A 14,074-nucleotide genomic window follows, 5' to 3' on the forward strand; every position below is an offset into this window, starting at 1 on the left:
GAAGCCACATATTGATGAGTTTGCAAACATGTAAAACAATGCCAATATTCTCACTTTTTTTGAAAATTTTGGTTTTCCTTTAAAAATATGTTGTATATATTAATATGTATTATGCTTACTGTTCTTAGTAATTATTTTTAAAACTTTTCAAGGTTAATTCCAATATAATGGAATAGCAATAGCCATATCCCACCTGAAGAAAAGCTATGTGGGGGTCTTTTTAAATTTAAAAGCATAAAGTCAAATCAAGATCAAAAGTTTGAGAACTGCTCTAAATTCTAAAGACAGAATATACTTACTTTCACACTGTGGGGGCTCATCACTCCAATCCACATTATTCCCAACTCCAGCAAGTTCACAACGTAGAACTGGTGTTCCAAATAAGTAATATCTAAATAAGAAGAAAAAAAGATTACTGTTGTGCTGTTTTTTTAACCAGTTAACATGATGCATATAATATCGAAGAAAAGTTTTATATGGTTGTTTTTCTGCACTATAGTAGTTTGAGGGAAAAGTTTCTTAAATAGCCTATCATGAAAGTACTAACTAAATCTGTAATTTTAATGGAAGAGAGAGTTGCTGCATTTGAGCACACACTTACCTAGAGCAAACTATCTACACATGTGCTTGTCCGTCTGGCCTCTGCTATCTGCAGCAGGCAGATCAACATTCCCCTGTGCCCGAGTTCATGCCATTCTGCCCAGGCAGGACAATGACTGCGTAGAGAGGTCAGGCCCGAGGGCTTCCCTGCCTGCATTGGAGTCCCAGCCCAACAACTGACTTGCTCTTTGAGCTGGGCAAGGCCCTTTCTCTTTCTCAGGTTCCTCATCTATGAAAAGAGGATAATAGTATATACCTCGTGGGATTGCTGTGAGTAGTAGATGAATTAGCTGCCTAAGTTTCAAGTCTTATGCATACTCTTCAGGCCCTGGCTAGAGTGGCTCCATTGGTTGGAGTGACCTCCTGTACACCAAAAGGTGGTGGTTTGATTCCTGTTCAGGGCACACACCCAGGTTTCGGGCCCAATCCAGTCTGGACGTGTAGAGGAGGCAACGAATTAAGGCTTCTCTCACAATTGGTCTCTCTTTCTCTCTGGCACCCGGGACCTGGGCTTCTCTAGCATCCCTGGCTTCATCCAGAAGGTCATCAGGAAGAACATCTGGTCTAATTAGCATATTACCCTTTTATTATTACAGATTAGGAGAGGAGTCAGGGATGATGGTAAGGTAGGAAGCACCAAGAATCTCTCTTCCCACCTAAACAACAATTACAATGCTAGAATGTGCATGATGTAACTATTTTGCAACTCTGGTGTCCCTGAAAGGTTTTTAGTTTCTAAGGCAGGACTTGGACATGGAAATTGATTTAATATCAGTCACTTTCAGCTCTGAGCACAATGGCAGCTACCCATCCCACTCCCACAGCAGGCAGCTATGCACGTGCTCCTGGGGCAGCTTATAAACAGCCTGTAGGAACCAGGGAGTGAAAAAAGAACCCTGTCCTCACAGATACCAGGGATTTATGTACTTATTACTGACTGCTACTACTGATCACAAAAAAACACTAACTCAAAGACACCAAGTGGGCAGTCATTATTGTCACAAGTCCCCCACTCTTGCAAGCCCATTTATTGCCTACTGACATGACTTCCAGATATTTAAGGATCCAGTGTCCTTTGCTCCCCTTTCAATTTTTGCTTTTTCCCCTTTCAGGAGACAGACATCAAATCTAGGACATGCACAGGTGGGGGAAATTAGGTGACTGTGCCTGCCCAGGGAAAGGCCTAGAAAGACCTGAGAAGGCCTTCAGTTTACATATCTGGCTGATCCTCAGACCCTACAACAATCAAAACACTATAACGAGCTGGAGAATATAACAAGCCCTGGGAAGGAGAATTTGACTTCCAGAGTTACCTCATTATTAGAATTCAGGTGTCCAGTTCAAGAAAAGAATCACAAGGCATACAAAGAAATAGGAAAGTATGGTGCCTTCAAAGAAAAAAAAAAAGATTAACAGCAATTATCCCTGAAAAAAGACCTCATTCCAGATCAAATACACAAAGACTTTAAAATAACTGTTAACAGGATGCTCAAAGAATTACCGGAAGAAATGCTGAAAATCAAGAAAATAAACGAATGTATTAGGACAAGAAAAAGGCATCTTTTCCCTCAAGGTAACCTTGCATAAGCCATGAGAAGCATGTGGAGATTGCATACTTCCCTATTCAAAGTGCCTCTCTCTTCAAGCAGGCTTGAAAAGCAGGCTGCACCTCCCCCATTACCAGCTTCCCTGCCCTTTAAATGATTCCAGGGAAATTACATCAGAGTTTCTAGTTAGTAGAAGAACTCTACTCCCTCCCAACCCTTTGTAACTTTACCTGTAAGAAGGTTTTACAGGCTTGTGAAGATGCTAATAGACACCTCTGTAGGACATCTGTGGCTAAAGGACAAACAAGCCATAGCTCCTCAGGACAGCCTCCAGGATCTGGAAAATGTCAAGGTGAAGTCCCCAATCCCCCTCCCTTCTTTATCCATTTGCCACTGCTGCCATTTACTCCCTAATAAGCTTATAGAAGAACAACCCCCCACCTTGGGCCCCTTGTGCTGCCAAAAGGCACCTGGCCCTTTCCTCCCTTGGAAAATAAAATAAACTCCCTCTCTCTGCATCTATTCCTTTCTCAGTTGTGAATTCTTTCACAGCCCATGTCCCTGGCCAAACCCTAACAGAATGAATACAATGTGAATATCAATTCAGAGATGGAAAACCTAAAAAGAAACCAAAAGGCAATTTTGGAATTGAAAAGTACACTAACTTAAATGAAAAAGGCGAAGAGATCAACCAAAGGTTATCTATTCATGCATATAAGCCTAACTAATGGACCCAGGCACCAGGGGGGTGAGGGCATGAGTAGGGGGTGGGGGAGGGGGGGCAATGGGGGAATAAGGACACATATGTAATACCTTAATCAATAAAGAAAAAAAATGAAAAATTCACTACAGGAATTAAAGGTAGTTTTTAGCAGACAGAAAAATGACTCAGTGAACCTGAAGAAAGACCAATGGAAAGTATTGAGTCTGAAGAACAGAAAGAAAAAAGAATGAAGACAAGTGAAGAGAGCCTATGGGACCTGTGGGAAATCCATAAGCAGATCACATACGCATTGTGGGGCCCTCAGAAAGAGAAGACAGAGAGGAGGGGGCAAACAAAATATTTGAAGAAACAATGGCTGAAAGTTTCCCAAATTTGATGGGAGACAGATAAAAACATTCAAAAATCTCAACATTCTCTAAGTAAAATGAACTCAAGAGATCCACACTGAGAAACATAACGACTGACCTTTCAAAAGCCAGTGACAGAATTTGAAAAGCTGTGAGAAGTGAATCATCAGGTACAAGGGATTCTAAATAAGAATATCAGCAGATTTCTCATCAGAGTCTTGGAGGCCAGAGGACAGTGAACTGATAGACTCAAAGTGATTTAAAAAACAGAAAAAAGCCAACCCCAAATCCTCAATCCAGCAAAATTGTGCTGAATCATGAGGCAGATATTAAGGTTTATTCACAAATAAAAGCTGAGGGAGTTCTTACCACTAGACCTTGCCTTCAAAAAATACTAAAGGGAGTCCTGAAAGGTGAAATTAAAAAAAGTAACCCAAAGGCATATGAATAAATAAGCATTTCACTGCAGGCACATACACAGGCAATTATTAAAGCCAGCATTATTGTAACAATGGTTTGTACCTATAATTTTTGTTTTCTGTGTGGTCTAAGAGAATAATCCTTCAAAGGAAGATAAATACATTACTGTGGAGGCTAGTATTACAATTATTAGTGTAGAGATTAGTATCACATTAACAACCAAAGGTGGTGGGGATAGATTTGTAAAGGTGCAGTTTTTACAATTTATTGAAATTAAGTTGGTATAAATTCAAATAGGAATACTCTAACTGTAGGATTTTAAATATAAAATCTGCATCATAACCACAAACAAAAACCCTATAAAATGGACAATATGTAATAGTAAAGAAATGTTGGCATTTCACTATAAAAATCAACTAAACAGGAAAGGGGGGTCAAAAAAGCTCTGAGGCATGTAGAAAACCAGTATCATAATGATAGAAAACCATTCTTCTTGTCAATAATCCTTTTATATTTAAAACTAGAGGCCCAGTGCACAAAAATTTGTGCACGGGGAAGGGGGCGGTGGGGTCCCCCAGCCGGGCCTGTGCCCTCTCGCAGTCTGGGACCTCTCCGGAGATAACGACCTGCTGGCTTAGGCCTGCTCCCGGGTGGCAGAGGGCACGCCCAATCCCTAGGTGCAGCCCCTGGTCAGGCTCAGAGCAGGGCCGATTGGGGAGTTGGGGCGCCGCCCCCTGTCATGCACAGAGCAAGGCCGATCAGGGGGTTGAGGAGCTCCACCCTGTCACTCACAGAGTAGGGCCGATAGGGGGGTTGGGGCACCACCCTCTATCACCCACAGAGCAGGGCCGATCAGGGGGTTGGGGCGCTGCCATTGTCATACTCAGGGCAGGGCCGATGGAGAGGTTATGGCTCTACCCTGTCACACACAGAGCAGGGCCCGAGGGGGCGGGGGGGTTGGGGCGCCGCACCCTGTCAAACACAGAGCCGCAGGGCGATCAGGGGATTGGGGAGCTCCCCCCTATCAGGCACAGGGCAGGGCTGATCAGGGGGTTGGGGCGCCTTCCCCTGTCAAGAACAGAGCAGGGCGGATAGGGAGATTGTGGCCCCGTCCCCTGTCACACACAGAGCCGCAGGGCGATCACGGGGTTTGGTCGCTGCCCCCTGTCACGCTGATCCCAGTGCCGGGAGCCTCGCTCCTCCGCTGATCCCGGTGCCAGGAGGGATATTACCCTTTTACTATATAGAATAGAGACCTGGTGCACGGGTGGGGGCCAGCTGGTTTTCCCTGAAGGGTGTCCTGGATCAGGGTGGGGGTCCCCACTGGGGTGCCTGGCCAGCCTGGATGAGGGGATGATGGCTGTTTGCATCTGGTCACACCCCCTTAAGGGTGGGGGTCCCCACTGGGGTGCCTGGCCAGTCTGGCTGAGGGGCTGAGGGCCGTTTTCAGGCTGGCGGGTGACTGAAGCTCCCAACCACTCCTTTTTTTTTTTCTTTTTATTCTGGGCCAGCTTTAGCTCTAAGGCCTCGCTGCTGAAAGCAGGTTTCTGGCCTTTACCTTCTGTATTTGATACAATGTTGCGGTCTGGCTGGCTGAAGCCCGGCTGACTGAAAGCCGGTTTCTAGGGTTTTGTTTAGCTTCTATATTTGCAACATAGTTGCTTAGAGTTCCAGCTGAGAGGCCGGCAAGTCAGGCGGGGAACGTTGGAGTCTGCCATCACTGGAGCAAGCAAGCCTCCCTGTTCGCTTCAGTGCATGGCTGCCGGCCGCCATCTTGGCTGACAGTTAATTTGCATAAGGATATGCTGATTAGCCAATGGGAAGGGTAGCGGTCGTACACTAATTACCATGTTTCTCTTTTATTAGTGTAGATGATTATATTCTCCAATCTGAAGACAGACCTTGGCAGAATAGGTAAACACAAAGGATCCAACTGTATGCTGTCTACAAGACTCACTTGAGATACAAAAACACAGACAAGTTGAAAATAAAAGAAAGGAGCCTTAACTGGTTTGGCTCAGTGGATAGAGCATCCGCCTGTGGACTGAAAGGTCCCAGGTTCGATTCTGTCAAGGACATATACCTTGGTTGCAGGCACATCCCCAGTAGGGGGTGTGCAGGAGGCAGCTGATTGATGTTTCTCTCTCATCGATGTTTCTCTCTATCCCTCTCCCTTCCTCTCTGTAAAAAATCAATAAAATATATTTTAAAAAAAAAGAATGGAGAAATATATGCCATGCACATAGTGATCCCGATAGCAGAGGTGCTACACTAATTCATACAAAATAGACTTTTTATTTTGCACCTAATGACAGGCCTTCAAAATATATGAATCAAAAACTAACAGAACTGAAAGGTGAAATATACATTTCTACATAATAGGCATTTCTCAATAACAGTGGGAGACTTCAATACCCCATTTAGAGTAATGAACCAACCAATCGGACCGAAAGTAAATAAGAAAACAGAGGATTCTGCCCTGGTCAGTGTGGCTCAGTTGCTTAAGCTGTCCCACACACCAAAAGGTGCCGGGTTCCATTCCTGCTTAGGGCACATACCCAGGTTGCAGGTTCAATACCCGGTTTGGGCGTGTATGGGAGGCAACTGATTGATGTTTCTCTCTCACTTCGATGTCCCTGTCTCTATTACTCTCTCTAGAATAAATATTAAACAACAAGAAAAAAGAGAATAGAAGACTTCAGCAATATAATAAACAAACTAGATCTCACAGACACAGACAGAGCACTCTACCCAACAACAGAACACACGGGGTCAGGTTCAAATGAGACATTTTCCAGGACAGACCATATTTTAGGTTAGTAATAGAAATTAACTTGTAAATAAATTCACTACAAATAAAGACATCATTAATAATATAATTACACTTGGCCACAAATTAGTATTAAATAATCAATAGTTTTAAAAAATAGATATCATACAAAGTATCTTGTGACCATACGGGATGAAGTTAGAAGTCAATTCTCACAAGGTAGATTAGAAAATTCACAAAATTGTGAAACTTGAACAACACACTTTTAAACAACCACTGGATCAAAAGAAATTATAAATTAATTTCAGATCAATGGAAATGAAAACATCCCCAAACTTGTGAGACAGCAAAAACAGTGCCAAGGGGGAAATTTATAGATATAAAAGTTTATAATAAGAAATGAGATCTGAGCCCTTGCCAGTGTGGTTCAGGTTGGTTGAGTCGCACTGGCCACTGCAAGGTTGTCACTTCAATTCCTGATCAGGACACAAACCCAGGTTGCGGGTTCAATCACCAGAAGCGATGGATCAATGTTTCTCTCACACACGTCAATATTTCTCTTTCTCTCTCTCCCTCTCCCTTTCTCTCTCAAAAATCAATGAAAACATATTTTTAAAAAAATGAGATCTGAAATGAACAACCTCCCTTCACAACTTAAGGAACTAGAAAAAGAACTAAACCCAAAGCTAGCATACGGAAGAAAGTAGTCAAGATCAGAGCAGAAATAAACAAGAGAAAAACATTAGGGAAAATGAATGAAACCAAAAGTTGGTTCTTTGAATTGAATTAAAAACCTTTAGTTAGATAGACTAATAAAAAAGAGAAGACCCAAATTCAGAAATGAAACTGGGGACATTAATATCAATTATATAGAAATATAAAATATTATAAGAATACTATGAACAATTTTTATGCTAACAAATTAAGTAACTTAGGCAAAATGGAAAAATTCCTGGAAACACAAAATCTACCAAGACTAAATTGCACAGATAAAGAAAATCTAAGAAGATCTATAACTAGTAAGGAGATCGAATCAGTAATCAAAAATCTCCAAATCAAAGAAACCCCCTAGACCTGATGGTTTCATGGTGAATTCTACCAATATTTAAAAAAAACACAAACTTAAATTCTTCTCAAAAGTTTTTTGTTAAATTAAAGAGGATGGAAGTCTCTGAACTCATTCTATGAAACCAGCATTGTGGTGATACCAAAGCTAGTCAAAGACACCATAAAAAAACGACGGGCACATATACCTCATGAACCTACATGAAAAACTCCTCAATGAAAGACTAGCAAACAGAATTGAACAGCATATTACAAGTATTATTCACTATGGCCAATTTATTCCTGGGATGCAAGGATGGCTCAACATATAACAATTAATTAATATCATATGGCACATCAATAGAATTAAGGAGGAAAAACTCATGATCATCTCCGTTGATACAGTAAAAAAATACTTGACAAAATTTAACACTCTTTCATGTTAAACATAATCTATAAACTAGGAAAAGAAGGAAACTACCTCAAGGTAATAAACACCATACATGAAAAACCCATAGCAAACATCATGCTCAATGGTAAAAAACTGAAAGATTTCGAACAATACAAGGATACCTGCTTTTACTACTCCTATTCAACCCACTACTGGAAGCTTTTCCAGAGCAATCAGATAAGAAAAACAAACAAACAAACAAACAAACAAACAAAAGGCATCAAAATTGGCTAGGAAGAAGTAAAATTACCAGTGTTTGCAGATAGTATGATCTAATCTAATAGGTATAAAATCTAAAGATTACAAACAGACACACACAAATCCTGTTAGAACTAATAAATGAACATAGACCCCAAGTTAATATAAAAAATCAGTTGCATTTTATAATGTATTCTACTTACTCTATAATACATTTTTCATAAATTTCCAATATCCCAAATATATACTATTATAAGAGCCCCATGGAATGAAGGTACCTCTTTTTGACATCTTCACTCCTTTGAAGCAGTCTCAAAAATAAGGCTTTCCCTTAAGAGATCTTTATATATATATATATATATATATTTTTTTTTTTTTTTTTTTTTTACTGATTTCAGAGAGGAAAGGAGAGTGAGAGAGATAGAAACATCAATGTTGAGAGAGCATCATTGATTGACTGCCTCCTGCACATTCCATACTGGGGATTGAGCCTGCAACCTGGGCATATGCCTTGCCTGGGAACTGAACAGTGACTTCCTGGTCCATAGGTTGATGCTCAACCACTGAGCCACGAAGGCTGGGCTTCCCTAAGAGATCTTGAGCAACATTATGGTCCAGGATAACCAGGTCAACTTTTGTCTGGTTAACACCTGACAGAGTTAGCCTACATGATAAAAGCCTAATATGCTAAGTGTCCAGTCGACCTGTCAGCTGTTCAACCAATCAAAGCACGATATGCTAATGATATGCTAAGGCTGCTCAATCACTCATTAAGACATACACTGACCACCAAGGGGCATACAGTCAACTGGTCAACCAGCCTCTATGATGTGCACTGACCACTGGGGGCAGACACTCCGACCAGTAGGTTAGCTTGCTGCTGGGTTCTGGCCGATTGGGACTGAGCGAGATGGGCTGGACACGTCCTGGAGCCCTCCCACAGTCCCTCCCCACTGGCCAACCTCCTGCCTCCCTCCCCAGCCTCGATCGTGCACAGGTGGGGTGCCTCTGCCTGGCCTGCACCCTCTCGCAATCGGGACCCCTTGGGGGATGTCAGAGAGCCAGTTTCAGCCCAATCACACAGGCCAGCCTGAGGAACCGAAATGGTGCACGAATTCATACACTGGACCTCTATTCTCAATATAAAGATTATTTTTGGCTGACAATTCTACCTCCCATGTCTATAAGCCCTCCATCAACTCTGAAAATTGGCCATTTTAAGTAGGGTGCAACTTGTCAAGGATAAAGTCACCATGATTACTACATTTTTTTAATGCTAATGGTAGGCTTATTATTATATACTAGAGGCCCAGTGCATAACATTCGTGCACTGGGGTCGGGGGGTATCCCTCAGCCTGGCCTGCGCCCTCTCCAGTCTAGGAGCCCTTGAGGGATGTCCCACTGATGGCCAGCAATTGAACAACGTTGGCACTGCCATGGAGGCGGGAGAGGCTCCTGCCACTGCCACTGCGCTCGCCAGCCATCAGCCTGGTTTCTGGCTGAGCGGTGCTTCCCTGGCTTCCTGCGTTGAGCGTCTGTCCACTGATGGTCAGTGCACATCATAGCAATCAGTCATTCCACTGTTTGGTCAATTTGCATAATACCGTTTTATTATATAGAACTAGAGGCCCGGTGCACGGATTTGTGTACCAGTGGGGTCATTCCGCCTGGCCTGCAGGGGCCGATCGGGGCTGCCTGGCTGGGGAAAAATTGTGGGAGGGGGCTCCAGGGTGTGTCCGGCCTGTCTCTCCCAGTCCCAATTGGCCGGTCCTCAGCAGGAAGCTAACCTCCCGGACAAATCGTCTGCCCCCTAGTGGTCAGTGGGCATCATAGCAACTTGTCGAATGAAGGGTCAGACACTTAGCCTATTAGGCTTTTATTATATAGGACTAGAGGCCCAGTGCACAAAAATTTGTGCACTTGGGGGGGGAGAGAGGTCCCTCAGCCCGGCCTGTGCCCTCTCACAGTCTGGGAACCTCAGGAGATAACGACCTGCTGGCTTATTGCTGCTCCTGGGTGGCAGAGGGCAGGCCCAATCCCTAGGTGCAGCCCCTGGTCGGGCTCAGAGCAGGGCCGATTGGGGAGTTGGGGCGCCGCCCCCTGTCATGTACAGAGCAGGGCGGATTGGGAGGTTGTGATGCCACCCCTAGTCACACTCAGGGCACAGCCGATTGGGGGGTTGGGGCACCGCCCCGTCACACTCAAGGCAGGGTCGATAGGGAAGTTGCGGCGCCACCCCCTGTCACGCACAGAGCAGGGCCGATCAGGGAGTTGAGGAGCTCCCCCCTGTCACTCACAGAGTAGGGCCAATAGGGGAGTTGGGGCACCACCCCCTGTCACACACAGAGCACGGCGGATCAGGGGGTTGGGGCGCTGCCCCATCATGCACAGAGCAGGGCGGATCAGGGGGTTGGGGTGCCGCCCTCTATCACCCACAGAGCAGGGCCGATCAGGGGGTTGGGGCGCCGCCACTGTCACACTCAGGGCAGGGCCGATGGGGAGGTTATAGCTCTACCCTGTCACACACAGAGCAGGGCCCGTGGGGGAGAGGGGGTTTGGGGCGCCGCCCTCTATCACCCACAGAGCAGGGCGATCAGGGGATTGGGGTGCCACACCCTGTGAAACACAGAGCCGCAGGGCGATCAGGGGTTTGGGGAGCTCCCCACTATCAGGCACAGAGCAGGGCTGATCAGGGGGTTGGGGCGCCTTCCCCTGTCACACACAGAGCCGCAGGGCGATCAGGGGGTTTGGACGCTGCCCCCTGTCACACTGATCCCTGTGCCAGGAGGCCTCCCGGCTCTGCTGATCCTGGTGCCAGGAGGCATATTACCCTTTTACTATATAGAATAGAGGCCTGATGCACGGGGTGGGGGCCAGCTGGTTTTCCCTGAAGGGTGTCCTGGATCAGGGTGGGGGTCCCCACTGGGGTGCCTGGCCAGCCTGGATGAGGGGATGAGGGCCGTTTTCAGGCTGGCGGGTGACTGAAGCTCCCAACGGCTCCTTTTTTTCTTTTTCTTTTTTTTTTATTCTGGGCCAGCTTTAGCTCTGAGGCTTCGGCTGCTGAAAGCGGGTTTCTGGCCTTTGTTTACCTTCTGTATTTGATACAATGTTGCGGTCCTGCTGGCTGAAGCCTGGCTGACTAAAGCAGGTTTCTGGGGTTTTGTTTAGCTTCTATATTTGCACATAGTTGCTTAGAGTTGCAGCTGAGAGGCCGGCAAGTCAGGGGGGGAACGTTGGAGTCCGCTGTCACTGGAGCAAGCAAGCCTCCGTGTTTGCTTCAGTGCACGGCTGCCGGCCGCCATCTTGGCTGGCAGTTAATTTGCATATCTCCCTGATTAGCCAATGGGAAGGGTAGCGGATGTATGGCTAATTACCATGTTTCTCTTTTATTAGATAGGAGGATAGTATACAGTTCTGCTTTACTTCAATGGAGATTCCTTTCTACTCATTACACATCTTTTCCATCTCTATAAGAAGCCCAAGAGTTGAGTGGCTATAAGTACAACTTCTCACACACAAAGCAAAATTAAATCAACATTATGGGAATACTTTGAAGAGAAGCAAAACAAAAATAGAAGTAGTAACATTTACCTATTTCCTCTACTTACCCCTCATTGCAAGAGTAGTTAGCCTGTGAACCAAACTGAAAATTTCCTTCTAGGCGGCCATTTAGGGGCTCTGCTAGCTGTGGACATGATTTTCCTGAAAGAAATTTTTTAAATTCGTTGATTAATACAAACTCCAAAACAGATCTGAATCAAAACCAAAATTCTACGTTGCTCTACTGTGGGAATACTACTTTTCTTTCTTTAAGTATTAAAAGGCCAAACTTAAGATTCACATTTACCCAGACAAATAACAAGAAAAAGATTACCTGGAAATTTTTCAAAGCTTGAAAAAATACATGACTATCTAAAACCTACATCCACATGAGAAAACCATCACTGTAGTAGCAGAATATGCCGTCTAAAATGTATGAAAATCTTTAGAGCAATAAAAATAAAAAGTTTTGTGTACTTACTTGTACAAGCCTCCCGGAGAGGAGGTGCCCACGTGCCATCAGGCTGACAAACAGTAGTGGTGTTACGAACAATAAGCCGGTATCCTGGGCGACACTCATATGTTACTGTGAACCCAGCACTTACAGGGGGCACAGGATTACCCTTGGCTTTCATAGAGTCATATCTTGGTATCTCATCACAGGCATCTGGACATGAGAGAATAAGACATGAAAGTCAAGTATTTTCTCTTTTCCACCAGCCACGGATTCTGGCCTGGCAGCAGGCAGGTCCTTGGTGAGCTTATGGTTTCTTAGGGAATAAGGTGAACATTCATTCAACAGTAAATTAAAGATACAGCAGCATTAGTCTTGGTTTTCAATGTACTTATCGGTGTGCGTCCTTCCCTAGTTTTTCTCAGTTCATTTCACACTCACCTGTTCCCTAGCTCTAGGACAGGGGTGGGCAACCCCTGGCACGCGTGCCAAACATGGCATGCCAGTAACTTTTGCTGGCACGCAAAATCCTCTCTTCTAATCTTCCATTTACAATTTTTTTCCTAATATCGACTTTTTTATTTTTCAGATAAATTCAGTGTAGGTGCATCTTAGATAAATTAATAATTTTACATAACAAGTTATCTTAAAGACCATAGACATGGATTGACGAGAGAGGGGAAGAGCAATTTCAATAGTGTTGAAAACGAACTATTGAGGACTTGGGATGCCATTTCAGAAAATTTTTTCTGTTTAAAAAACTTTGCAACAGCATTCCTCTCCATGTTTTCATCCACATACGTTTGTGAATCTTTGTTCTCAGTGATGAATTTTATTAAATCTCGTAATAGGAGTAGCCTGACGGATGAAAGCAGTAGCTCATGCATATCTCTGAAGGTCACGAAATATAAACCTGATGTAAAATCTCTGTCATCAGTGATGCAGCAGCAAAAGTCCCACTGATAATATCAAATGGAGTCATAAAGTTTTCTGTCGGACTATTAGTGTACATTATACATTAAAAAATAAATGTATTTTTCATCATCATATACTGTGTTTTTGTTGCTCGAATGAATTTTATTATTTCTTCAAGGTTCTTCACATACATTCACCTTAAGAGATATCAAGTAGGCGTAACATGTTCTCAAAAAATTAGGGTTGGCATGCAGAAGAATTTGAGTCAGAGATTTTTTTGCTGGTTTTAGCAGGCACTCACAAAAAGGTTGCCCACCCCTGGTCTAGGACATCATCAGTATGCAGCCCTAGATCAGGTCCTCATCCACAGTCTGAAATTCAAACTGATGGTGACTTGTCACCTCACTCAGGAGGCAAGTTCCTAGAGGTCAGGGTCATCTGCCTTCTTTTCCTGCTACACTCTGCACCCAGTGGGTGCTCAAGACATGCTATGGGCAGAGGTAATTATTATTTAAGTATTGGGGTTTCACAGATAGAAAAAATATGGACTAAACTATTTCAAAATATAAGACTTCATATTAGCGAAGTGAGCATTTTTACAAGTGAGTAAACGCCATTTAAAATACAATGGTATTACTTTGAAAATCTGCTTTCTTAGCATTACTTTAACTACACACTTGACCCTCGAACAATGTGGCGGTTCGGTTCAGGACCCCCCGCCCCCAGTTGAAAGTCCGCAGATGACTCCGAGTTCCCCAAAACTTAAGAGTGTTTCCAGGCGGCCGGCTCCCCAACCCGCTGCAGCCCGCTCCCGGAGCGCACCCCTCCCCAGGTCCCTACCGGTGGGTGCGGGAAACCGGAGCGCTAGGGTCACCAGCAGGATCCCAGCGGAGCTCCAAGAAGAGCAGGGACGGCGAGGAGGTGCCGTTCGCGGCCGGCGAGAATCCGTCATTTTCGGGGGGTGAGCAGGGAAAACGAAGGGCGTCGCCCCACCAGCAACCCTCAGACTTACAAAACCCAGCAACCCTCAGAGTTACAACACCTGGAAGGCGGAACTGCAGCTG

At 44.4% G+C, this 14,074-nt stretch overlaps 1 protein-coding gene across 1 annotated transcript in view; it reads right to left on the reverse strand.

The window, feature by feature from the left end:
• LOC138995549 (membrane cofactor protein-like) overlaps positions 1 to 14,074 on the reverse strand; it is a 36,418-nt gene extending 22,344 nt beyond the window's left edge. The window contains exons 1-4 of the mRNA XM_070396070.1: positions 13,851 to 14,074; positions 12,123 to 12,308; positions 11,710 to 11,803; positions 300 to 391 (exon numbers count right to left, since the gene is read on the reverse strand). Of these exons, the coding sequence (XP_070252171.1) occupies positions 300 to 391; positions 11,710 to 11,803; positions 12,123 to 12,308; positions 13,851 to 13,962 (484 nt within the window). The 5' untranslated portion in view covers positions 13,963 to 14,074. The remainder of the gene's footprint in view (positions 1 to 299; positions 392 to 11,709; positions 11,804 to 12,122; positions 12,309 to 13,850) is intronic.

This window comes from Myotis yumanensis, unplaced genomic scaffold (genome assembly GCF_028538775.1).
Source record: "Myotis yumanensis isolate MYYU_CA2020_CCGP unplaced genomic scaffold, mMyoYum1.0.hap1 SCAF_17, whole genome shotgun sequence".
NCBI lineage: Eukaryota > Metazoa > Chordata > Mammalia > Chiroptera > Vespertilionidae > Myotis > Myotis yumanensis.